The 26,176-nt window shown below is 36.4% G+C and overlaps 4 protein-coding genes and 2 pseudogenes across 4 annotated transcripts; 3 read left to right on the top strand and 3 right to left on the bottom strand.

The window, feature by feature from the left end:
* Window positions 1-1,149: 1,149 nt before the first annotated feature.
* Window positions 1,150-6,731, bottom strand: LOC120210068 (ribonuclease TUDOR 1-like). The gene is made up of 17 exons (XM_039208887.1): window positions 6,623-6,731; window positions 6,127-6,301; window positions 5,750-5,824; window positions 5,539-5,652; window positions 5,331-5,435; window positions 5,026-5,232; window positions 4,719-4,934; window positions 4,533-4,640; window positions 4,045-4,215; window positions 3,741-3,938; window positions 3,292-3,660; window positions 2,968-3,195; window positions 2,698-2,886; window positions 2,536-2,616; window positions 2,261-2,455; window positions 1,526-1,903; window positions 1,150-1,436 (listed from the first exon to the last, which is right to left on the bottom strand). The coding sequence occupies exons 2-17, from the start codon at window positions 6,283-6,285 to the stop codon at window positions 1,242-1,244; spliced, it is 2,988 nt and encodes a 995-aa protein (XP_039064818.1). The 5' UTR covers window positions 6,286-6,301; window positions 6,623-6,731; the 3' UTR covers window positions 1,150-1,241.
* Window positions 6,732-10,858: 4,127 nt separating this feature from the next.
* Window positions 10,859-15,937, bottom strand: LOC120210067 (glutamyl-tRNA(Gln) amidotransferase subunit A-like). The gene is made up of 13 exons (XM_039208886.1): window positions 15,442-15,937; window positions 14,794-15,228; window positions 13,757-13,858; window positions 13,469-13,693; window positions 13,303-13,385; window positions 13,110-13,210; window positions 12,839-12,962; window positions 12,593-12,747; window positions 12,366-12,502; window positions 12,085-12,255; window positions 11,776-12,000; window positions 11,274-11,507; window positions 10,859-11,125 (listed from the first exon to the last, which is right to left on the bottom strand). Exons 2-13 carry the CDS (start codon window positions 14,974-14,976, stop codon window positions 10,988-10,990), a joined length of 1,878 nt encoding a protein of 625 aa, XP_039064817.1. The 5' UTR covers window positions 14,977-15,228; window positions 15,442-15,937; the 3' UTR covers window positions 10,859-10,987.
* A 687-nt stretch (window positions 15,938-16,624) lies between these two features.
* On the top strand, window positions 16,625-17,865 carry LOC120210066 (inositol polyphosphate multikinase alpha-like). Its single transcript, XM_039208885.1, has one exon. It carries the CDS (start codon window positions 16,767-16,769, stop codon window positions 17,676-17,678), a length of 912 nt encoding a protein of 303 aa, XP_039064816.1. The 5' UTR covers window positions 16,625-16,766; the 3' UTR covers window positions 17,679-17,865.
* A 368-nt stretch (window positions 17,866-18,233) lies between these two features.
* LOC120210035 lies at window positions 18,234-19,121 on the top strand (annotated as a pseudogene).
* A 1,630-nt stretch (window positions 19,122-20,751) lies between these two features.
* LOC120210042 lies at window positions 20,752-22,905 on the top strand (annotated as a pseudogene).
* Window positions 22,906-23,777: 872 nt separating this feature from the next.
* On the bottom strand, window positions 23,778-25,485 carry LOC120210065 (metacaspase-1-like). The gene is made up of 5 exons (XM_039208883.1): window positions 25,074-25,485; window positions 24,616-24,946; window positions 24,426-24,546; window positions 24,142-24,339; window positions 23,778-24,057 (listed from the first exon to the last, which is right to left on the bottom strand). Exons 1-5 carry the CDS (start codon window positions 25,423-25,425, stop codon window positions 23,998-24,000), a joined length of 1,062 nt encoding a protein of 353 aa, XP_039064814.1. The 5' UTR covers window positions 25,426-25,485; the 3' UTR covers window positions 23,778-23,997.
* Window positions 25,486-26,176: the final 691 nt, after the last annotated feature.

Genomic DNA, 26,176 nt, shown 5'->3' with positions numbered 1-26,176 from the left:
GGACATCAAAATAATCGCACCAAAACGACGTTATTCTGTTTCGACATCACATCAATATTTGATATTATATCATTGATTCATTATTGAGTTAATAATTTAGTAATAATTAAAGTTAAAACTAAAATTTAATATCATAATTAAAATAATTAAAATTTTAATATTATAAATGACACGACATCTAAAATTTAATAATATATAATGTTATTTATCTTAATTTCTAAGGTCATTTTCATGTTCTCCAAGGTCATATGTTATAAACTACAAATCATATGTTATAAATTTTTTTAAATTATACCTAATATATAGTCTAGGTTTTAATTTGATATACTACTGTTAAAACTTAACTACATCAATGACGTGAAGTTCATATTAAAAGTCGCATGGGATATCAAAAAATGGAAAATAATTCTATGTCACCGTCGTTACTAAGGTTTTAATGATTGAGAATCAAATTAAAGCTTAAACTAAATGTTAGATATGATTTAAAAAAATAAAATTTAAGTGCTAAAATGAAACAAAAGTAATAATTAAAGTACAAAACATGTAATTTATCCATTTAAATATTGTTAAAGTACCGAACTTGAGATTTACATTCTTTGTTGTACGAAGCATAGGGCCCCTGTAGCCTACGAAAGTGGTTCTTGTTTAAGCAGAGAGAGGGAGAGAGAAGATTGGAGAAACCGACGCACAGAAAATATGGTCGTGTGTATTCTTCTGCCAATTTTGAGCTCTTGAGATTCACATGTACCTTGGTTCAAAAAGGAAAAAAGATCCACATGTGCCAGTATTGAATCTACCAGTCATAATTCATCAATTATTTGATCAATGCGCCTTCGGTTTTTATGCTATTGTCTTAACTTCTACGTTGACTTTAACAAAATCTTTAATAAATAGATAGATAGGTAAAGAGAAAAAGGAAGATTCCGTTACCCAAATAAATATTATAGAAAAAAAAACACTGACATAAATTAAAAATTGTGTCTATGGGTCTCCCGCTTGGAAACAGAACACAAGTGCTCCAAATTCCACCTTATTTTAACATGTCTCTCTTAATTTAAAACAAAAAAATATAAAAAAAAATAAAAAAAAGAGAGAAGAAAGTCAAAATGTAAGCAAGTCTAGGTGGAGATTTTATTGGGGGAAGTTCTCAACTCTTCAAACGAGAATGATCCACGCCTATTCACTTCGAACTCCCAAGGTGTTTAACCCCCCAACATAATTGATAAAAATATTACCAATATCTAACGCCGGCCTCCGGTTTTCTTAGCTGCAACTGGCGGGAGTGTATCCTCGTCATCCGACTCCACATCCCCATACTGCCATATTCCACGCCGACCGGTTTTTGCCTCCTGCTGATACTCCTCCAACTTATTAAGCATCAATTTTCTATCCTTTGGTTCCCATTTCTTTCTTTTCTCCAACCTAGCAAGTCCCTCCTGAAAACAAATCATATATAAACATGAGTATGAATATGGTGTATCAAGATTTTACTAAAATCAGAGAAGGGATGACATATCGTTCAAACCTTCAGCATTGCAGCATTGATGCTATCCTCTGGGTCCTCAGTAAAGAGAGTTACCATGAGAACAGTACCAGTACCCTGTCCTTTGACTTTTCCACCGGAGCTATCCCTTTCCTCTATTACTGCCTTGAATTTTAGAGAACTTCCAAATGTCTGCTCACTCAAAAACTGGGCAGCCTCGGTACCAAATTCATCTTCGAGGCTTGGAACTTTCAGAAATGCAAGACTGCATAACTGAGAAAGTCCAGGTGTTGCTGATAGTGAAGGATCAATAGGCCGTAATTGACTGTACGGAACCTCCTCTTGGTTCCCATAGTCGAGATAAAAAACTTCACACCTGTCATTTGAAGATCCAACTCCTCCTCGAGGTGCATTGACAATCTTTACAAGTCAAACCAAGATGCATTCAGTCAATTAAAAGAAAAAAAGAAATGAAAGGTAAAAGCACAATACATTTCAAATGGCATACAAATCTTGTACAACCATCAAAGATAACCATGATTCCTAATATTTAGCACATAGAGAACCATGTGCTTTTTCACAATCGGCTCCGAAATATTTTAGAAAACAAGGCTCATCCTTCAACATCTAAATCTGGTTTTCGAACTTAAATATTGCACTAGACACAATATGAACAAGGTTGAATTCCGCAGCCAGAACCATACAAACAACTACAAGGTCTCATAGAAGACTACAAAAAGGATGAAACATAATCAAATTCAAGTATATGGAACTAACCAGTGCACGGTTCCAGGAATTATCCACGCTAAACTGAGCAAGGACAACATCACCCTTCTTGGGATTAAAAGCACCAATCACAGGAGCTTCCTGGATATTTAAGGATGCAAGCTGCTTCTGAATAGAAGATACTCTCTGATCTCCAACCGTCTGAACATAAAATTTTCCGCCACTCAATACTTCAATAACAACAACCTGAAAATAACAAGAAAAGTAATTCATTAGTACATGTTACAGTCAGATAAGCCATTACTTTAGTTAAGTTCCTTGACCACCTCTAGCATTTCCTTTTGCTTGTTTTCTACAGTGGGTGATCCATTGGAGACTTCCTCCCCTTCAACATAATTCTCCCAAATCTAAATATAAAATAAAGCCAAAAATATTTTAGAAAGCATTACAAAAAGGAAGTAGCGAAAAAGATATATACAATGTCTTACTTTCAGTTTCTGCCTCTTGGCAGATTGCTCAGCTTGGTCAAGAAGATGAGCGTCGGCAATCCTGTCAGCACCAAACGAAGTTTGTAGCTTCGCAAGGCCAGCCTCAAGAAGAACCACAGCCATATTGGTTCTCGACTCCCACATAGACCCCAAAAATGTTCCAGTTTTATCAACAGTTTCTACTAAAATCTGTGCAGAAAAAACATACATTTGTTCAAAAAATGAAAAACAATATAATGGAAAAACAAGCAGTTCAAAGATCATCCATACCTCTACATCTCTTTGCATGATCCTTCTTCTCATTACTGCTATGGCTTCATCTGAGTGGGGTTCATCACGACCAGGACATCTGACACCAGAAAACGAGAAGGCAATGCTACAAGTTTCCTTAGGGATCAACAACTTAAAACGGTGACCACTTAGGACATATTCCACAACAGCTGGAATCCTCTTGTGTTGCAGGAAATGCAAGAAATCTCTAGCTTTCTTGGCTGGTGACTGAAAGTAGACAAGAAGGTATATAGATATTAGAATTCAGACTTAAAAGAGAATATACAAAGAAAACAAAAACTTAAAAGAGACACAATTGCCAACCATTGTAAGGTCCTGTATGTGCATGGCTGGAGGATCCTTTGCAGAATGAATTCCTTTCTTTCCAAAAATTGCTCGTGATTCAGCAGCCAAAAGGGCGTCATAATAGTTTGATCTTTCCTCAAAATCCCTATGTCTTATCACTGAGCCAAAGCCTCGCCCAACCACCAACTCAGCAACATTCAAGCCAGGTGGCTGACTACCAGTTGTGGGTGGAACTGTTGCAGGAGAATCATCGCCATCACCCTTAACAGGAGACATGAGGAATACTGAGCCAAAATCCATTACCCTTGAATCTGCTGCAGGAACAGCAGCAGCTGCAGCTCCATCTGCCGTGGTGACCTTCCTTGAATATTCCATTTGTACAGTCACCTGACAGAAGTATGTTGAAAACTATGAATAAAGGTTCCTAACACAACCAAAATAAGATTCTAAAGAAAAATTACTCAAACCTGTTTTCCAATAAGGCGTGTCCTCAAAAACTCCCTTGCTTCCCGAGCATAAGCAGCTGGCTTTTCATCTCTACGGGGATTGCCAATTTTTGGACACCTGATGCTTGAAAGATTGACTCGGCGCTCTGCAAGAGGACTTCCATATGGGGCAGAATCATCAACCACAATAATGCAGTCCCCACTAACAACCTCCACAACCTGAGAAAAAATCATACTATTATAAATAGTTACAAAAACCAAGAACTTTATACTAGTGATGCAAGGTAGCTACATGAAATATTAGTTAAAGAAATGCTGCTATTACCTTTCCTGTGAAGTTCTGATCACGGATTGCCTTTGAATTTGTAGCTGGGGGCACATAGTTTGTCCAGATTCTCAGCCGAGCTTTCTTGGCCTCAAGTTCTGCAGTCTTCAACCGCCGTTTGGCATCGTCTTCCATCATATTAGCACTCCATTCAACATATTTTGACAGACCCTTTATTTTGAGAATAAGTTGTTAGGTTTAGAAAGGAGGGAGAAATGTGAGCGAGAAAGAATTCAATCATTCAAAATATGTGAACATAAATTAAAGATATGAATGTTGCGCTTCTCCCAGAAGGGAGAATTGTCATATTATTATCAAAAAACTAATGCTTTTCGAAATAAAAGTTTGCACAAGAGAAAATAGAACCCCCCAAAAAAAATTAATTCAAGTCAAAAACATTAACAATAAAACTATAACTCATTGATTACTGCTAATATAATGTATTAAAAATGTTTTTGGCATGCAGCAAAAGAAATCCAGGAACATACATTTTCGACTAGCTCCAATGCAAGGTCTTTCGCGGATTCACCATCGGGATAATAAACTGACCCAATCAAATTGCTAAATTTGTCAACACCTTCAAGAACGATGCGTACCTACAACATCAACCTTGACTTTAGGTTATATATACAAAAGCATGAACACAAGGTCGACCTAAGTCTTTATTCACTCACATCTCTATTCAAGCAGCGAACTTCCGTAAAATGTTTAGCTTCTGGTCCAAATGGATCAGGGGAAACTTCGACAGAAGCTGCCGCTGAGGCAGAAAGCCTCTGTGCAGATGTTAAGGGAGCTCGTGGCTCAGCTGAAGCATCTCCATTTTGTTCATCAGAGGTCAAGTCCGTTTCAACAACAGTTTCTGGAGCAGCCCTTCTACCCATTGAAGGGGACTAAATGAACAGAAAAGGATGCAGATATTTACAAAGAAAAACTCATATGGTAAATAAAATGAAAGATGCTGAACTGTAGTTTATACCATACCTGGATACCAGCAACAAACACTTGAACAAACTGAAAATCTGGAAGCAGATAAACTCGAACAGTACTACCATCACGAACCTGCTCCACAATACATTCCATTGGCTTACCCTTATTTGCAGCTAGAAGACCCATGGCATCCAAGTTACTAGGGTCACCAATGGCAGATGGAGGCAGATTCCGGATAGAATCCTCAGAGGCACCAGGTACCTATATCCACAACAAACATTATCATTTAAAAACTACTTTTTTCTAGGAATTTAAGACGTCCAAATATAATGGATTATTTATAAAGGGGGAAATATTACCTTGCTCCATCGACCCAGACCGTTTTGTTTGGCCTGTTCTTCATGACGTAGCAGTTCAGCAAGAATAGGACTTGCTTCCCCTTTCTGCTGTCCTTGCTCCCTAACCTGCACAAACCTAGCTCAGTTAACCTAAACACAAATAAAAGAAGGGAAAAAGAAAAGCTGAATCACTTTCCCAAGTATTATGACAAAATGAAAAGCGAATTACCTTTGCCCAGCCTTGAGAGACAACCAAAATTGCAACATTTTTGTCACCAAGATAAACTGACCCAAATTCTCGGCCTATGCTTGGTACTGCATATTCGACTCTGAAAGTGATTTCCTGAGTAAAGAACAGATTAAATTAGGCCTCTCTTACTTTAAGCAACCAAATATCATCCATAAGTAAAAAGACACGAATAGTTCGAAGGGAGCAGCACCTTCCCTATGCAGAGCTTCCTCAAAAATTCTCTGCTCTCCCAGGCAAACGGTTCATCAACACCACCTCTACGAGCCTATTAATAAAATAAGAGGGGTAAATAAACACACACACAAAAAAAGCATTAACTGGAAGTTTGACTCGAACAACATGCAACAGAAGAAATGGTCTTCTCAGGTGGAGGTCCAGGCCTGCTACTAAATTAATCAAGACATGCAAAGAAACTAAATCAAGACACCAACCTACTTTACAGCAACTCTTAAAATCATTCTCCAAACAAAAACTAAATTAATCAGCGAAGAAAAAGCCGAAAGACATTCAATTAATCAAAAAGTGATCAAGTGAGACATAAAAGAGGCATATTTAGATTAGTTTTACCAGCCTAGGAGCAATAAGAGATGCCAAGGTAATGGTCTTCTCAGGTGGAGGTCCAGGTCTGTTACTGGCCATCGCCGTTACCACCAAGGAATCCCCCGATGGAACTGCTTTGACTCTCCCTTTGTACCATCCCGTTCTCACAGCTGCTGGTGCCGCCATTCTCAACGGCTAAGATCTACAACAAAATTAACAAACAATTCACTTTCAACATCAGTATTTACCCAGACAACAATAAAAGCATTAATAACAAACTAACAAAACATTATTCAAACTAAATATTCCAGATCTGTAACATAAGATCAAAATCTTATCAAATGATGCATGACGGAACACTTAGAAATAATAAAAAAACAATTCAAAAAAACCTTGATCGGCTACAAAAACAATCAACAAAGCATTTGAATCGAGATCAAATTATTTTCATCTTAAATCAAATTATGCAATGCAACAATAAAAAGAGATACAATACAAAAAATGATTAAATTTTGATTTTTACCTGGATCAAACGACGAAGCCTTTTATTGGATCGACGGAAAATTGAGAATGAAAACTTTTATTTAATTAATAAAAACAAACTTATTGTAGAGAAAACATCAATTATTAATTCTTTAAAAAGAATTAAACCGGGTAAAAGAAGACAGGGAGAGGCGGCGATCAGAGAGGAAAAGCGGGATGGAAGATCGTGCTAAGAAGGGGATATATAAAAGCAGAGGAAGACTTGAAAATAGACTTAGTTTTGGAATAAAATTACACGGAATGCCATTATATAGATACCATTATGAAATTGACAAAATTGATGATGATTTGGTTGGATTTGATGGATTTAGATTTTTAATTAGATGTCTATTGTCCGATTTGTCCCTGCTCAACTAATAACCCATCCCAATTTATGACACTCCCTTATTTTAGTTAACAAATAATAATTTTGTAGCATTATTTTAATGAAAATCAGGAGTTGTTGAAATCTTTTCGGCATCAAATGTATTTAAGTACAATAATTTTATATTAAAATAATATATATTTTTTAAATGATCTAATATGATATTTGTTTTTCAATAAAATATTTAATATGACCTTTATTTTTTAATAAAATATCTAATGTGATACATATATATTTAAATTATTTAATATAATATATCATATTAAAATATCTATTATGATACAAAAATCAACTGTTCATTAACCAACCATTAGACTAACTTATATGTTTATCAATTTCAAGATTTCTTTTAAAACTATTAGATATTAAAATCCTAATTGAAATTTAAGTTATATATTGTTATAATACTATTGATTCGGTATTATTTAATTATAACTTTTTACGAAATAAAAATTCTTAATAATAAATAATTTAAGCCTATAAATAGAAAGAAACTACTTTTAGAATTATAAAAAGATTATTTAAAGAGAGGTATTTCTTTTTCAATTTCTATAATTATTTAAGTTTATATTTTTTTTGAATTTATAGATATTAAAAGAGTAATTTATGATATTTTATATTTTAATATAGATATCAAATTTTATTTTTCATTTTTAAAAGTTTTTGATTAATTTGAAGTGATTATAAAGTAATATATGTTTAATAGACTTTCAACTATTAAATAATAAACGCTCAAAATATCCCTCAACTCGAAACATCCCTACAAGTGATGTGTTAGAACTCGAAACTTCTAAAGAAACTCGTTACCTATGGAAATAACGTTCATCTCTTTGATTGTTAAGATACTTTACTTATACAGACGCTAAATTTTAGAATACATAAAACATTATATATATTTGTACATTATATAATTATGAGTTAAAATCTACTTACACAATGTAAGGGTCCGTTTGTTTCACTGATAATATTTTTCGAAAAATGAATTTTGAAAAATAAATTACATTTTTTAAAAATATTTTTCATTGTTTGGATACTGCAGTGTAAAATGTTTTCTGTTGTTTGATTAATTTTTCTGAAAACAATTTATGTAATATGTTTTCAGTAACAAGCATACATATATTTCATATTTTTTCTTGTTTTAAATTCACTTGATCGAATTAATTTTTTTAATATTAAGTGGAATTTTTAGGAAAACTTAGCTCTTAATCTTGGGGTCGTGGGATCGAGTCCTATGGTAGGCAATTCATAATTTGGAGGTTTCCCACAGGAGCTGCTCTCAATCTGGTGTTGGAGGCAACCTACTATCCTACCTCCCCCTTACCCCATTACATATGGAAAAAAAGGTCTGCTAATTTTTTTTAGGAAAACAAAGAAAAAAAATCTAATCAATCAAACTCATCATATATATATATATATATATATATATATATAAAATTCTGATTCAACTGATTGATTAAAAATAATTTAATAGGGTATAAGAAAAACATATAACACCAATTACACCCTATATTAGAACAGAATTAAGAGACGATGATAGTAAATAATAGTATCCAAATAATGAATCAATAACAACATATAGAGAGAGATGCCATCTAAAACAAAACTTCAACTTGAAGATGTTACTGTATGAACAAAACACAGAACTAAACAATGATTCTTCGAAACATAAACATAAGTTTGGGATACTCAGTTCTGCTTCACAATAACCTAAGATAGAATAGGAATACATTTTCATGCAGTTAGGTAGAGTAAATTGAAAGAATAAATACGTCTTTAGCTACGGAATATAGTGCTAGTTACCACTGCAAGCATTTCATTCACTCTATGTCGTTATTTTGAACGTGTATGACAACATTACATACAAAGACTGGTTTGGTTGCAACAATAATAGCTCTTTCCAATGATGGGGTAAGTGAAGACCATGCATTCTGGTTTTTCTCTTCGTTTTTTTAGTTTCTGGTTTACTTGGTTTTCAAGTTCACCTTTCTATATATATATGAACCAATAACCTTTCATTGACCCAAAGACACAAAGCCACAAGAACATAAGCCAATTATCTATGATTCACCATGCATGCCAATTATGATTCATAATATCCAATTTTATCAAACAATCAACACTTAACATAACTCTACTCCCATCCAATTTTACCTTTGGTTTGTATAATAAATTTGAAAAATTTATGGAATAACTAGGAATTGTCCTCATTTGATTACAACATCAAATTCCAAAATCACAAAACCCCATTTCTTACCATTGAGAGATATAGAACTAATGTCACCATATTCGGTGCTATTTTTTTAGCACAACAATCATTTTATTAATATTAAAAATATCATTGGACAGTGGTTCAAGTCCCTAGTTGAGGGAAAGCAAAATCATCAAAAGTGTCACGATAAAACGCTAAACACACCTAATGGAAGCAATCAAAGCATCAATAAAGTCCCCATTTCTAACACCAGTCACGGAACAATTGACCCAACAGCGATGTAATATCCCACTGCAATTGAACCATTCCATACAATGGCATCCACCTTAGATACTCATCAATAAGATATACCAATCAAAACCATGAAGCTTGCTTAAAAATTAAACATCAATACTCAGATGCAATTGGTTCATCTTGGCAGTTTATAAACAACGCATAAGAAAACAAACAATAACTAACAATAAATAAGTAGCATGTCTTATAACCGAGGAAACATTCATAAGTCTAAAAGAACAAAATCATTGTGAATAGATATTTTAAGTTCTATTATAAGGTCTCATTAGCTCTACTCTTCTATGTTTCACACATGAAAGCAATAATCACAGAGACTCAAGGAAAACCCAGAAATAATAAAAAAAAAGTAGATTATGAGATTTCTTTAGCTAAAGCGAGAGGTTATCCAAGGTAGTCGAACGAAATGAGAGGAAAAGATAGTTTCTGACTCGATCGGGAAAGCTTCTGGCTAAGGGATGGTGAAGGTATTAAAAGGCTGTGAAACGAGAGAGACGAGAGGCTAGACAAAAGAACCGGGTTGGGACGAAAACAAGGAAGGAAGCAAAGGATCTGAAATTACAAAAGGAGTAATATATATTTTTGGTTACCCGAGAAGATGATGCTGACCTCAGTAACCGTCACCGGTGAGAAGTCGATAGTTGTATTTAATCGGACGATTTTGAGTAACAACTTAAAAGGTGAAGCTAGAAAATGACTTACCCTTTTCCAGATCGTAAGTTGTTTTACAGGAAAAAAAGGTCATTTTCTTTTAACCAACCACTTTTCCTTAAATCAAACCCAGGAAAACAGAGAAAACAATTTTCGTAAATTATTTTACTTCAAACAAAGACCCTAATTTTTTTTAATCTTACATAGATTTAAGATCGCTTGATGAGACGATCCTAAATTTATATAAAACTAAAAAAATTCCTAAATTTTTTGTAAAACTAGAAGAATTTTACATTATTTAATAAGATCTTATCCCTATAATTATTCTTAATATCTGTCTATCCTTATTCTTATTATCTGTCTATCCCTATGATTATTCTTATTATCTATATAAGGTAAGACTAAATAATCTCTTGTACATATCTCATTTTCTATTAATTTTATTTGATTATTTTCTATTCACAAATTAAAAGGAATGAAATTATTAATACTTGTATATGATAAATCAATTAGATGATATGAAATAAATGAAATTGTGATGGGTGAAAGGATGGATTAAACCTGCAAAACTTTCTGCTCATAATTGCAATTTCATTAGATCATCAACTTAAGTTTGCCTACATTCTTTTACCGGCGATGATGCTTAAACAGAATCATCATATGGTAAAAAGAAAGAAAAAGAAGGAAAAAAAGTTTAAAAGAGTCTCTAAATGGGGTATCAATTTAATCATTCCATTTTCAGTGATGATATTATTCTTAGACAACACGTTGCAGTCCAAAGCTGGCTTCAGAATCGGTAAACACTGAAAGGTTTCTTAATATATACTCTTTTACAGATGCAAGCTTCTAGGAGGAATGGGAACGGCGGAGGGATTCGGTATCTTGTCATTTGGTCCGAGATCATCGATTGGGGGGCGCTTCTTATGGTGATCTGTGGCAGACTGGTACGCCATTGCCAACGCTAATGCCTGCATTGAAGAAACGGAAGGAATAAGATGAGACGCCAAATAGTTCGGTACCGGATTTCTGATAATTGTTACGATGGATACGTTAGATAAACTAAAAGATGGCATGTTAAAAGAATGTGGATGAAGTCCACGGATTAGGGAGGCTTACAATGTGATCGTGGTTAGGAGGAGCATAAATGCCGGTGTTGACCGTGGTCCGTCTACGCGTACCGGTTGGAGGTGAATTAGATATGTTTTTGAATCCTGTCGGAATAACAGTTACCGGCAAACCTACAAGATTTCCCATGCATACTCGCTCCCAATCAGTTGCATTTCCAATGAATGCATCAACGTTGAAGTTTTCTTTCACTTCTTGGATTAACTTTCCTCGAGCTCTTTGTGCCTGTAGAAAATACATAGAAATACTGAATGTATTAAACGATCAGATGAGCTATTATTAGGCCTTAGCCCCCTTTTACAATGCATTCGAGCTGATGCTCTGCATCTTAAATCACCATGTCTAATCCGAAGACTGGTTTTGGTTTTCCAACTCGAAGTTGAAAGTAAGTTTTCTCTTCCAAGTTCCAACAGGCTCATTAGAAAACATGTTCAAGCTATATGATTTCATCCAACCATCATATCAACCAATAATCAGAGAGGAAACAACAGACCTGCATATAATCTACGGCTGAAACTACACGTGCACGACGTAACTCAAGGGGCCATTGATCTTGAGCTTCGTAATCATCATCCCTCCCAGAGCGTTGCCATTCATCAAAGTGAGCCAACATGTCAACATCCATTGTGAAATTTAGGATGCCTTGAACAGAATCGACAGTGTACTTCAGTTTGAAAGGAACCGCCTTGACACCTTTCGACTCAAGCACATGAACAACCTGGTTTTAGGAAAAGCCAGAGAATATTTACATCTTATCAATGTTACAAAACTCGTGATTAGTCAAATGTTTATGAAATATCACCTCCATGTCAGCATCATCAAGATAACCAACTGTAAGCTTTGTGATATCAACAGAGAATGGGTCACCAAAGGGAATGTCTCTTGAAGAAGAATCATCTGGATCTTTCCCTCGGATGGCATCCAGAATAATCGCACAATCAGCAGCATATCGGCAGAATGGACCGAGCTTGTCCTGTTACAAGGAGAGCATAGAAAGTTATTCAAACGTCACTCCCACAGTGGAAAGTGGGGACAGGAAAAGCACTTTCAGCCAAACAAGATTCTTCTGTGTAGTAATATTACCAAGCTTTCTGATATGCTCATTACACCGGTTCGTCCAACTGAACCAAAAGTTGGCCGTAATGCTGTCACACCACACCGAGCAGCAGGGTAAGTAATGGAACCAGCTGTTTCTGAACCAATTGCAAACGGAACCATCCCTATTACGTAATTGAGTTTCTTAGATTAAGCAATGTACATCTGGTTTGCTAGATACATGTATAATAAATGGAAGTTAAAATCAAGAATACCTGCTGAGGTGCAAGCAGCAGGCCCAGCTGACGAGCCTGTAGAGAATTCCTCAATGTTCCAAGGGTTCCTAGTCCGACCGCCAAACCAGATGTCATCATAGGCCAGTGATCCGGAAACAAGCTTTGCGACAAGAACTGCCCCTGCAGATTTTAACCTGCATCAAGAATTCATAATAGTGAACAAGGTAATCCGACTAAAAACCCTTTCCGTGTATAGATCACAAAGATTTCTCGGATGTATAATACCTCTTATATACCCAGGCATCGATATTAAGCACTTGATTTTTGAAAGTTTTTGAACCCCAAGTTGTCTTGTAATGAGGTACCGAGATTATATCCTTCAATCCGTAAGGGATGCCATGGAGAGGTCCTAAAACACCAACTAATTTATAACTCTCAAGCCAAGAAGCAATTCGGCAATAAAATAATATAACAAGACTTTGTTACACAAACCGGCATTTCCCGCAACTCTAAAATGTTGGATAAGTAATGTCACCAGGATAATAACAAAAAGTACCTAAATACACTCCTTGAGAGAGCAACTTGTCTGCTGCTTTTGCTTGCTGGTAAGCTAAATCTTCGGTATTAGTGACCACGGATTCAAGTACTGGATTGTATCTGGTATTTTGCAGTAAAGAATCAATGTGTTTGTGGGACGAAAAGATCATTAGACCACATAAATGCATAAACGTAACTGGATTTTTTATTACCTTCTCAATCTCTTCAGAAAAATTCCTGTAAGCTCCTCAGAAGTAATCTGTTTGTTCTTAATAAGTTCTCCTAGTTCGAGAACCTGATAAAGACCAGGAAATATCACATACAAAAAATTGATAATAACCATTGATTCTATTTTATAACAGTGATCGACTGACTCACACTCATAAAGGCTATATCTTCTTCATTATTTGGCCTTTGGATGCCGGATGGTGAAGGATGATTAAACCGGCTGGCCTTGCCTTGTGACTGCTCCGTGCTCCACTCGGGATTAAAAATCAAAGGAGAATGATTATGCAGCCCTCCATTAACGGAAGCAACTAACTTCCTGTTGGCTCTTATTATAGGGACATTGAACTCTTTTGCACCCTTCGCAATCTCAAGAACCTGGGAGAAATTATCAAATTAAAGACGATAATCTGAAACGAAATCATAAAGTCGAATCCACACCTTAGTATCGTTAAGGAAATCGGCATCCAATAAAGGCAATGCAGGTCGAATTTGTGAAGCTTCAGTAATGCGTTTCGAACATTGGCTGCCATTTTCACTGTCCTGACAAAAGCACGAGGAAACATCCATATAAACAAGGTAAAGAAATAAAGTGGACACTCAATGCCTTGCATAGTTGCATTTGCTCGTGATGTTTCAATACGTGGATGCAAGGCTACGAGCATGAACCATAAGGTCCGCAACTTTCTGACGGAACATACCGCAGATATTTTTACAAGTTTTGACCTGTTTTATCGATGTCAGGTAAAAGGGGGACAATATCTCCTATAAAGAAAAGAAAGAGAAGATAACATATATGATCTATATGAACTATGATCATAAAACATCAATCACATCCTTTAAAATTGTGAGGCACAAGATTCTTCTGTTCATACTGAGAACAGTTCTTTTTATTAGTTTAGATAATTACAATCTAGTATTAATTCAAAATTTTCTTTGTAAAAGTGATAACAATATTCCCTTTTACTAGCTTAAAGGGTTATTGAGAACAAAATTTAAGCTAAAAAAGCGTAACTAGGGATGAATATGGGTCGAGTTGGAATGATTTTTGGTCCACCCGACCCGAGAACAATGAATCTTCCCCTGAAATCCGACCCGACATGCATAATATATACCCTCCACCCGACTCAAAACCGATCCGACTTTTTAAAATAAAATTCGAATCCGACCTGACCTAAAATAATAAAAAAATATTATTTTTATTCAATAAAAACAATGATTTAATTGAAAAAAAAATAATATATAAAATTGTATTATTGTAATTATTCATAAATATATAAGGTAAAATTATATTTTTTCGGGTCAAGTCGAATAGTTTTTACCCTAAATCAATTTTTTTTAAAAAAAGACTGCTGCAATCAAGTTATAGATCAGTCTTAAAAATTGCAGGCTCCAATGGCAGCCTGTCCTCTACAAGTTGTTAAGACTTCGACTAGATTATGGCAAAAAAGATAACAGTATACGGCAAGAGATTGTACCATTTCTTTGTGAGCGCTACTTGCTAGAAGGCGATGAGAAGGTAGTAAAACAGCCGACTCCGATGGTAAATATGCACATGAAACGGCCAAGAAAAAGAAGAGCTGGGAAACGAGGGAGGCCATGAAACGTGTCGAGCACCTCGATGACATGTTCCGACACTTGTCGAGGAACCAAGTCGCCATGTTACCGGCGGTTGTTAGGATACCGCCAAGGATTTTTCGAGTTAAACTTGCTCGTGGTTTAACTTAAATTAAGCTTTGAGTTGTGATAAGCTCAAGTGTGAAGGCGTTGACTTAACTGTGGATTAAAGTATTTCAACCGGCTCGCCTGCCATGTTTCTTGACCGGCATTTGGGCTTTAAAATTCGCGCCACATGTCTCCTCTGCATTACTTAATTTGCATGATATAAAACACTTATTGCTTAAACCCTAAACCTTGACTTGATCAATCCAACTAAATAAAAATATGGGGTAATTTACATAAATAATCACTAATATTTGAAAATATTTTTGTTTTTCTCGTTAAAGTTTTAAAAAATAATAAATTAATCATTAATATTATTGATTTATAACAAATCAATTATTAAAGGTTAACAACTATTATTACTGTAGTTGACGAAAAATTGACGCAGCGTGTTAATCATCGACCTGGCATCATTTTGACCGATCTTTCTTTTCCTTCTTTACGGTTTTTGTTTTTGACTAATCAAAATTCATCATTTCTCTTTAATTTTCCCTCTTCATTCAATCTTCATGCTCTATACATGCACTGCTCTAAAAGAAAAAAAAAATCAGGTAAGAAAGCTAAACGACCACTCAAACATCTTCCTCAGAAATTTCTCTCGGCCGAGACCAACAAATTGCCAACACCGTCGCTCAACGGCGCTCCTCAATCCTCCGGCCACCACCCATGGTGTTCGGCTTACTAAAAACGAACCCCAAAACTCTAAGCTAACTCACATCCTCCTCTAGAAAGTCGAAACCGACGCTCCATGAGGCTCTAAACGCCAAAGACTCTCGGCCAAACACAACCCGACGACGACTTCAAACCCTCCTCCGGCGAGAATCGACTAACTAGGTAAGACTATACTTTCTCCTCTTTACTGTTTTGTTCGAATGCCAAAGAAAAGAAAAAATAACAAAAAACCGTGAAATGAAAATGATACCAAAATCCAAGAAACTCACTTTTTTATATATATATATATCTTTGAAAGGCTCTCTCTCAATTACAATGAGTTTTATGGGTTATATATTAACTCATTTACATGTTTAAAACAAAAATGATTATTGTTGTTTATTTTGCTTGTGAGCTGTAACCGGGACGTGGAGCATTGGTGGCCGTGTGTGTGGCGGCTGAGCTAGAACGAGGAGGGACAGCTGGTAAGGTGCTGGAAGCTACTGGATGGAGCAGGGATCAGCTGAACAGTTGTCGTTGTTGAAGAGCTGCTGAAACGTGGAGCAAGGGAGTCCACGGCTTGGTTGGGGTGTTGGCAGCTGCTGTGTGGTGCGGAGAACCAGCTGTCGTTGGTGGAAGCTGGTGGAACGTAGAGATACTGGCGAATGCTAATTGGAGCAGGGAACCAGCTGGATCAAGGTAAAAATGGTGATTACACTATGCATATTTTCTTCATAAGATAGGGAGTAATTGGTTATGCCTTGTTCTACAAACATGAAGGAGACTGTGTTCTCTTAGTAGTTGGTATTAGGTTTTTTGCTGCTCTTCGCATTTTAGCCGTCTTCTAGTAGCAAGATCTACTGTCAGTAAATTTAAGAAAATATCTTTTTCTATGGCTTTTATGGCAAGAAATTCGCATCTCTTGAGATTGTAGCTTTTGAAGGTGCTATCCTTGAAGTAACATTCAAATGCCTTGATATTCTAATGATCATCTTTAATTTATTGATGAAACAAAGTGAATACTGAATGAAGATTCATCCATATTATCGGGTCAATTGCACATTCTAGTTTCTACATCATGTTTAAGGCCCCGGAGCACCAGGTTGCAGGCCACCTAGCCAGTGATGGAAAGCTTGGCCCCCTTGTAGATGATTCGGGACGCCTCTACAAGCCTCTCCAGGGTGATGGACGTGGCTCCAAGGAGCTGGCTTTCTATGAAACTTTTTCTTCCGATACACGGGTTCCAGACCACATACGCAGATTTTTTCCTGTTTTCTATGGCAGTCAACTTTTGGAGGCATCAAACGGATCTGGCTTGTGCCTCCACCTTGTCTTGCAAGATATAGTATCGGGTCGTATTAATCCATCTATCATGGATGTTAAGATTGGTTCCAGAACATGGTACCCTGGGGCATCTGATGACTACATCAAAAAGTGTCTTGAGAAGGATGGAAGAACCACCTCTGTGTCCCTAGGTTTTAGGATAGCCGGATTGCGGCTCTACGAGGGAAAGGAACCAGGATTCTGGAAGCCAGGTAGGAAGGAAGTCCAGTCTTTTACGGTTGATGATGTTAGATCAGTTCTGAGAAGATTTGTTTCATCAAATTCTTCTATTGCTAACGAGAAGCCGGATTGTTCTTTTGCTCCTAGCATATATGGTGGTTCTACAGGGATTTTGGAACAATTATTGGAGCTGAAAGCTTGGTTTGAGGATCAAACGATTTACCATTTCCACTCATGTTCACTTCTCATCTTGTTTGATAAGGAATCTGTTCTAAAAGGAGGTACTCCAGCAGCTGAAGTTAAACTCATAGATTTTGCTCACGTTCTGGAAGGTAAATGTGTTATTGATCATAATTTCTTGGGTGGACTCTGCTCTTTGATAAAGTTTGTTTCTGATGTTCTCTCCGATCCAAAGGAATCCCCAATCACAGCTAACGTGGAATGCGAGAAGCCACACGTTTTTACTAGTAACGGCAATCGAGTATAGAGCCATTTCCGGAGTTCGTAGTTTCTTTTATGCTTCGTTGGACTGTTGCTTCTTTTCTTTTCTTTTGCCCCATGAAAATTGTGATTTGTGTTAGACCATAATTTTCTTTCAGGCTCCTTCTTAATTGTTGATAGAAACTGTTGTTTTTGTTCCAATAAAAATTTTCAGAAATTAAGATCTCTGTCTATCATTTCTGGCATGATACTGTATTTTTTTATCTTATTGACGACGCATTACAGACACAACTGTTCAAATCAATATTCTCTAAAGAGAATAACATTTTTTATACCAAATCCGTTCTAACTTAACTAAAACCTTTCGTGTATAGATATGCGACTCCGTGCCCACAAATTATTTTGACCCATGTCATGTTGCTTCTCCAAGTTGCATTAAGAAGACTAAGGCTAACTGTAGATTGTTTTGCTTTTCCTGTTATAGCAAAGAAAAATTGCAGAGTCAATTAACATGGGAATCATGTTTAGACAAGTTGAAAATACTGGGCCCATGTTAGTCATTTGCTGTTGTTTTCAGGAAAGATTGAAGGGAATTGTCAGCAAAAGAACACAAGCCCAGTATTTGAAGCATACATAATCTTTTCTTTAAAGCAATGGAATCCATATGAAACCCAGTAGTGAACTCCAAGCCTGCCTGAATAACTTCCGGTTCTTCCAATCTCTAAATGTTTACATATATAAACCCTGCAATAGAACAAGTTGATATCCACAGTTTCATAAAAGAGGGGGGGAAACCGAGAATGAATTCGACTCTTGTTTTCTTCATCATCCTCTGCATTACTTCCATTGGCTTTTCCCTGGCGGACAACCATAATCTCCAGGACGCTTGTCCGACCGATATGACTGCAAAAGAAGCCGTGTTCATCAACGGTTTCCCTTGCAAGAATCCTTCAAGCATCGCGGCTGCAGATTTCAAGACATCAAATCTGAAACAAGAAGGAGATACGGACAACTTTCTCCTTTCCTCGTGAATATAGTCACTGCTGCAGATTTCCCAGGACTGAACACACTCGGCCTATCGATTGCTCGAACCGACCTCGACCTCGACGGCATGGTAATGCCTCATTCTCACCCCAGAGCCACCGAGTTGTTCTTTCTCCGCAAAGGCATCGTTCTGGCCGGTTTCATTGACACCAACAATACTCTCTTCCAGTCGTTAATCAAAGAAGGAGATGTCTTCTTGTTTCCCAAGGGAATGATCCTTTTTGCTTGAATGCTGGTTATGAGCCGGCCATTGCATTCTCTGTGATGAGCAGCCAGAACCCTGGTGTGGTGAGCATTAGTGGCGCCATCTTTGAGACTGACAAAGAATTCAAAGATAGGATCACAAGGAGATTGATCTCTGCTGGGGCAACAAATATGTCCAACTTGTCAAAAATTCATATCCAGTAAAAGCCTTTGGAAAACACATGGTATTTCTACTGCTCGAGCGAAAAATGCAACCTTTGGTTTAAAAAAAGTTTATATTGTTCGAGTGAATTGATTGTAGAAAAGAAAGGTTCTTTCTTGGGATTTAGTCATAATTAATGTCTAAATCTTGATTGTACTATTTTGTTGTAAATGGTATTGTGTTAAATAATGGCATTTCCTCCCCTATATTCCAATCCTACTTGGTACTTTTGTATCAATCACTTAACTAACCAACTGAAATATTATTAACAACTACATCTTAGAGGTAGAAGAGTATTGTTTTCTTTAGAGATTCTGAATTTGAGCAGCTACGATTTATGTGTTCTTTGTCAATTTATTAAAAAAATTAAAAAAATATTACCTTTTAATCACTCTTCACTAATAAAAAATTAAAAAATTATTATATAATTTGACAGAGGTCAAAGTCTTCCATAGCTTGGTGAAAAGAAGGCTACAAGTTCTAAGAGATGAAGTTGTGGAAGTTCTGCTATACGGCAGTCTAATTTAAGGTTAAGGAACGATAGGGAATAAACGTAACCTAAAATGTTAACCTTTTCGGAAATGTTACGAAGAAGGTGTGCAATCGAAAAATTAAAAAAAAAAACTAAAATTTTAGGTTGCGGCCAACTTTAAATATTATATTTTTTTTGTAACATTTTTGGTTTTACCCTTCCTACCATTACGTAGACATTCCCACGACATGGAAGAGTCATTGCAGGCTCATTTTATCTTTAATAATTCTAATTTAATTTTTTATTTTAATCACAGTTCAAATTAAATATTAACTTAATAAAAATATAATAATTATATAATTTAGTTCAATAATTAAATATTAAATTTTTTAATGTACCAAAAAAAATATTAAATTTTTTTGTTAAAGTCTTTGATTTAATCTTCCCTTATATCATTTTAATTTTATCATAAAGTATTGATAAAATTTACTTAAATATTGGTTTTAATGGAATTCCAATAAATTTTCAACCTAGCTTTGTAAATAACTGAAGTATAGTACATGAATCAAATCTATAACTTTTACATTGTTAAAGGACTAATAAAAAATTTAACCTTTACATAATTCTTTTAACATAACATGTTATTGATATAATTTTTAAATATAATATAATGTACATAATTTGTGTTAATTTCGGAATAATAAAAAAATAATAATCTGATTCAAATTTTAAAGAAATAAAATGACCACTCATTTAAGTGATAAAAGTGTTAGAATAATAAGTTTAAGGCCTACTGTTTGAACGATAGCAACGGTTGGGCCCTTGTGGCGCGCGATAGAGAGAATATCAAAGCCTACCTTGTAGTTTGTTACTTTGCGCACAAAGAAAAACCAAAGACTCCATGAAGAATTTGAATCCTTTAATTCGAAAAATGGATGATGAAATCGCAAGGTGGAGACTCTTTCAATGAGATTGGTACTCTCCAAGATGACTCCATGACAGTCCCACTCAATACGATTTTCCGGTAACCATTCATCTTTTTCTTCACTTTCGAGAAACACCCAGTTTTCTGCTTTCTTCGTTTCTCTTCTTCGTTCAATGTTCAATCTACTACTTTCTTGAATCAATTTGTTGTTTTTCCTTTTTGGGTTTATGCATTTGCAAAAGGGGGGTCGCTTTATACCCAACAGAAGTCTGATGGATCTTGATAGAGCCCACGGTTTGCTGACCAACAGGACCACGCAGTTCAACACTGGTTCCAGTTTCAATGTACCTTTTCACCATTTGTTTTGGAATTCAGAAATTTTATAACGAATCTTGATTGAAGATGGTGAAAATCTTGAGAGAGAGTTGATTTCTATTTTTTTTTTCAATCTTGATCGCTTGGCAGGAAGCATATCGTCAGAAACTGATTGACAATCTGTCTTTAGATTCTCAAGGGAGACCGTTTAAGATTATTGTTTTTAGGGGATGCCCGAAATTGTGTCGAAAATCTATTCATTTCGTTGATGAGTTGAGACAAGAAGTTGCAACGATATTTGATAAGGATTGCAAACAAACTCCATACAGATGCATTCCCAAGGTATTCAATTCAATGCCAAACACTTTCAGCCTCCCTGTTGTTGTGTTTTCGATTCTAGTTAGAACACATGATTCGGTTCATCCTCCCGAATATTTTTCCCATGGGATTTTGAGATGCCTACTCCGATCGTCTGATTTGGTTGTGTGCTTACATTCAAGGTATTGTTCTTTATGGACATCAACCGGCCTCTCAAGGATTTGTCACTCGAAGGCATTCATCCCTTGATTGAGCCAAGGACTTCTCATGTATGAGAGATCCTTTAATGGACCAAGCTACTTGGCTCAACACAAATCCTTGAGGAACTGATGGATGCCTTAGAAAAACAATACCCTTGATGTAACTGCATGCACGAGGTGACAGGTAAATCACTGTACTTCGAGTGTCGGAGGAAGGCATCTTGAAACCAAGTAGTTACATCCTAATTTTATCAGATGCATATTATTGACAGATGGTAGTTTGGAACGATCATCTTAATATTTTCTTAAATGAAATCTATGGCCTCCTATTTGTGAACTGTGGGATGTGGTTGTAGGGAGAAAAAAGGGTCTTGGATGCAGCGAGGCTTAGAAATGACTACTATGCGAACATCATGAGTTGGGGTAACAACAACATTCTTGCTGTCGCCTTGAGTCCGGAGCTCTGCTTACGAAACTCCGAGGACCAGAGGGTACAAAAGTTGTTTCAGGTCCGTGGGGGGAATGATTGGCCTACGAGTGTAACATGGTCTGAGGATGCCAGAACTCTAGCCTTTGGATACATGTGCTCCAGTCTTCAGCTCTGGGATGCTGAGTCTTCCAAACTTGTACTTTCTTTCTCTCTCTCTCTCGTCAAGATTGATTGATTGATTCGAGTCTCTTTGAAGGTTGCTTAGAATTATGAACTATGGATATGTGAACATTACAGATCAGAAACCTTGATGGTCATAGTGGAAGGATAGCATCCACAGCATGGAACGGTCGCATTCTAACATCAGGAAGCAGTGACAAGTCCATTATTAATTATGATGGTATAAAATATTGTACTCTTACACTGAATGATCTGAACATTTCCAGGAAATGTCTCTTAATATACGTTCTGACTTGCAGTTAGAGCAGCAAACAGCATGGCTTCCTGCATAAAACAGCATGCTGATGAATCAACTGAAGGTAATAGATTGGCAAGTGGAGGCAATGAAAATCTGTTATACATTTGGGAAGCTCCCAAAATGAGTTCATCGAAATTTCTACATCGACTCAGTGATCATTGTGCAGCTGTCAAGGCCCTCGCTTGGTGCCCTTACCAGTACAATGTTCTTGCCTCTGGGGGAGGCTTGAGTGATGGTGTATTAAGATATGGAATACACAAAAAGGAATCTGCATTAACAGCATAGAAACCAAAGCACAGGTAAATTAGAACTTTGACCATTTTTTCCCTCAAAATCTTTTTTATCTGCAGAGTTTGAAGCATGCTACAGCAGTACCAAAACCGTAACCGGATTGAACATACTCATGTTTGGCACATGGCTCCAATCACACTCGAGCCTGAGTTACATAGCTGTACCGAGACCATAACCGGATTGAAGCATGCTATGTTTTGTGGATATGCATTAACCATTTGATTTACATGGACAGATTTGTGAGCTGGAGTGGAACAGACATCACAAGGAGATACTGAGTGGCCATGGATACAGCATAAGGGAGAATCAGAACAAACTGTGCCTGTGGAGGTACCCTTCAATGACCAAAGTAGGGGAGCTAGGGAATCACAAATCCAGAATTATCAATCTATGACAGGTTTTAACTGTTTTAACTTTTTTAACTTCGAAAAGTTAATTCGGAAAATTCCATGAAAATTTGAAGGTTTCCATGTTTGTTTGGTGTAGAGCCCTGATGGAATCACAGTGATATCTGCCGGGGCAGACGAGACACTTCGATTTTGGGACGTTTTTGGACCCCCTACTCCTGGGAATTTAATGGTTTCAGATCTTCAAGGTCTTTTGTCTTTCAGGACATCTCCATTACGGTAAATAGCATGTGAAGCAATTGTTTACAACATGCTGGTATCCTGTAATTTATTTAGGTCATTGTTAGATACACAGAACTTTTACTGAGATTATTGAAGGAAATTAGTTCATGCAAGTATGCCATTAACAACACAAGCGGACTCACGGCATCTAGGTGGTGAAACGTCTAACATCTAAGAATATTTCTTAACTAACTAACAATACTCATCTTGAGAACGTAACTGTTCGAACTCAAAACCTTTAGAGAGAACAACACTCTCTATTACTAGAACTACCTCTCTTTAAGTTCGAATATATTATCTAATTATTATTTTTGGCTTATTTATTATCTTAATGATATTTTTCTTTAATTTTATGCAGTTCATATACATTTCAATTATTATTAATTACACTATATACAAACAAATCAGAAAAACCAATGTCGCGTAAAATATTATACAAACGAAATAAACACGTTTATCATATACATTAATATTCAACACATATCTCCGTATTCAGACAACATAGAGATTCACGTCTTAACAAACCTAAATATATTTTTTATTTAAAGAAATTTTCTAATGGGGCTACTTGAAAAGAATAAAATTGCTTGGAAATTTAAAAAAGTTGTGACCACGTGATGATATGATGTACTTGTAAATTTATTCCTGGAAATTCCATATATTATTAATTTTGCCGATCTGAGACCCACAATGGAATGTGTCCTACAACCTTATGCTTGCCTTGTTGTGCCTACAAATTATGCCTCTTATCTCTGTTAATAATGGCAGCCCATTGGCCTTACATGGCAGCCGTGACGTTTCTTTCAAAAGAAAAATGGGAGTGTACAAAGCACAGGAGCTTCCTCAAATGAATCAAGCTACATGGCGAAAGGTTTTTTATACACATCATATGCTTCACTGGCTGTCAACTGCGGTTCCTGCAACACAACATCTAACATCAGTAAATCAGAGAGATTTGATCTACTAAAACGAATTGAATTGAACGTGTTTGGTGTGATTACCTGTCTCAATCTGCCACCGAGACTCCCTCCAGCTAAGAGCATCGTAAGAAGAGATGTAACGAAGCCGCCGTCATCTGCGTTACGGATGTTAGAACGCATTGCGTTCAACATGTTACCGTATGTGGTTGCATGCCCGCGTTCGATGGCTTCGATGAAGGAGTAAGTCATTGCACCAGTGGAAGTAATCTTTGATAAGGCCTGTTTCAAACGGCATAAACTGAACATTTTAGAACTCCAAATGATCTTGGCTTCAGTTCCGAATTCGGTTGAAATTACGACATTACCGAAGTGTCCGCAGAGATTTGATCGTCGGCACAGCCACTGAAGGAAATGACTTCCCCACCATTTGTCCCTTTCCACGTTCCGGTCCGAGGTCGATGATCCTCCCAGACATATTTCCCCTTCCTATATGCATTACCTAATTAGTATAGTATAGTCACAAATATGTTACATTACACATGAAATATTGAGTACCTGTCCATTTTACAGAGGAATGGTAAATCTAACACGGTGCCGCTATGGCAGGCGTCGATGATGGCGTGGAGCTTAACCCCGTGCGGTAGAGGCCTAACGATCGTCGCGTTGATTTCATCGTCGACGATCATTCCCTGAGATTCGAAATCGGTGGGACAAATGGTTTCGTCGTATCCGTCCACTTCATCTCCATTGTCATCCTTTTGCTGTGAGCCATGACCAGAGTAATGGAACACTAAGGAATCTCCAGGCTGACAACCTTGGACAAGCCAGCGCAACGCCATTCTTATGTTGCGTTTCGTTGGCCGCTTGTAGGGATCAGTTTCTTCTTCTGCAAAAGATATTCAGATCAGAAGCAGTCTCCATTATCAAATCCACATACATACATATTCCATATGAATTCAACAATTGGAAATTTTCCAAAATAACTTACTGAAAGGATTTTTTTTTTTGGTTACCTGTAAGGGTAATAACGGAGGACTCGGGAAAATTGAAGCGATGAACCAACAAGAACTTCATGCAGTTGGCGTCGTTAATACAACCATTAAGTTCATACTGGGTGTTCTTATAAGACACACCGCAAATAACTGCGCGTTTGCGGCCACGAACCTGCGGTGGGGGTCCGGGTGGCGCGTGGTTGTAAGGTGAAAGAGGAGGGTGTGGGTGAGCAGAAGAGGAAGAGGGAATGGGTAGGGAGCGAGGGTCTGCTATGAGGGTGCTAGCTTGGCAGAGGACGCAGCGTATGGACTTCGCAGCCGGCGGAAGCTGCAGCGGCGCGTGGCAGTTGGAACAGTTGACCACCATTAGCATCGCTTGTAATGATGAACAAGAAGCACTGAAAGAGAGGCTTTTGATGGATAGATAAGGAGTAGTTTGTTGTTAGTAAAATAAATAAAGTGGGAATGGTTTGAATATGAATGTGAAACCTTTGAGTGGAAAGGAAGGTGGGGAGGAAGAAGGTGGACTGTGACAAGGCTGACTTATGACCAATTATTTCCTCGAAACTGAAGCTTTTAAACCTTAACCTACTACCTTTTAAATATATATATTTTTAATCCCGTAATATTAAAGGATAAATTCATCTTTAGCTATCAACATATTGTTTCTTTTTTTATTTTGATCATCAAACTAAAACGTTACTAATGTTACATGTTTTCCCATTTTGATCACCGACTATTTAAATTTTAATGATGATATTGACATGATTTCCTTTTATTTATTTTTTAATTTCTATTTTATTTCTTAGATTTTTTTTATTTTTTAATCAATTTTCCAACACAAATAAATCAACGAAAATATAAATGATGTCATGTGTCATAATCGTATTGATCAAATATAAATATTAAAAAATAGCATATAGACTGATAGAGAGAGGATAAAAAATGACATGTGAAATTAAGAAAAAATAAAAAAATATCATGTCTACGTCGTCGTTAAATTCTAATGGCTGATAACCAAAATAAGAAAAAAGACAACACTAATAATGCTTTTACTTAAAAACTTAATACAGTAGTCCGAATAGGAAAGAAATAATAGGTTGGTGACTACTAATGAGTTTACC

This window comes from Hibiscus syriacus, unplaced genomic scaffold (assembly GCF_006381635.1).
Source record: "Hibiscus syriacus cultivar Baekdansim isolate YM2019G1 unplaced genomic scaffold, ASM638163v2 tig00109906_pilon, whole genome shotgun sequence".
In the NCBI taxonomy this organism is placed as follows: Eukaryota; Viridiplantae; Streptophyta; class Magnoliopsida; order Malvales; family Malvaceae; genus Hibiscus; species Hibiscus syriacus.
This window is presented reverse-complemented; position numbering and strand designations above follow the sequence as displayed.

Bases quoted from the DNA above. Each gene is read 5' to 3' on its own strand.
- LOC120210068 (XM_039208887.1), bottom strand. From the start codon at position 6,285: ATGGCGGCACCAGCAGCTGTGAGAACGGGATGGTACAAAGGGAGAGTC. The intron at 5,233-5,330 runs GTAATATTTCCC...TTGTGGATATAG, and splicing joins GTCTGGGTCGATGGAGCAAG to GTACCTGGTGCCTCTGAGGA. The intron at 3,661-3,740 runs GTTTGAGTAATT...TACTTCTGTCAG, and splicing joins CACGCCTTATTGGAAAACAG to GTGACTGTACAAATGGAATA.
- LOC120210066 (XM_039208885.1), top strand. From the start codon at position 16,767: ATGTTTAAGGCCCCGGAGCACCAGGTTGCAGGCCACCTAGCCAGTGAT.
- LOC120210065 (XM_039208883.1), bottom strand. From the start codon at position 25,425: ATGCTAATGGTGGTCAACTGTTCCAACTGCCACGCGCCGCTGCAGCTT. The intron at 24,340-24,425 runs GTAATGTCGTAA...CGTTTGAAACAG, and splicing joins AAATCTCTGCGGACACTTCG to GCCTTATCAAAGATTACTTC. The intron at 24,058-24,141 runs GTAATCACACCA...GTTGTGTTGCAG, and splicing joins TCGGTGGCAGATTGAGACAG to GAACCGCAGTTGACAGCCAG.
- LOC120210067 (XM_039208886.1), bottom strand. From the start codon at position 14,976: ATGGCGACTTGGTTCCTCGACAAGTGTCGGAACATGTCATCGAGGTGC. The intron at 13,859-14,793 runs GTACAATCTCTT...TGCTTTTGTCAG, and splicing joins GTAGCGCTCACAAAGAAATG to GACAGTGAAAATGGCAGCCA. The intron at 12,001-12,084 runs GTGATATTTCAT...TCCTAAAACCAG, and splicing joins TTGATGATGCTGACATGGAG to GTTGTTCATGTGCTTGAGTC.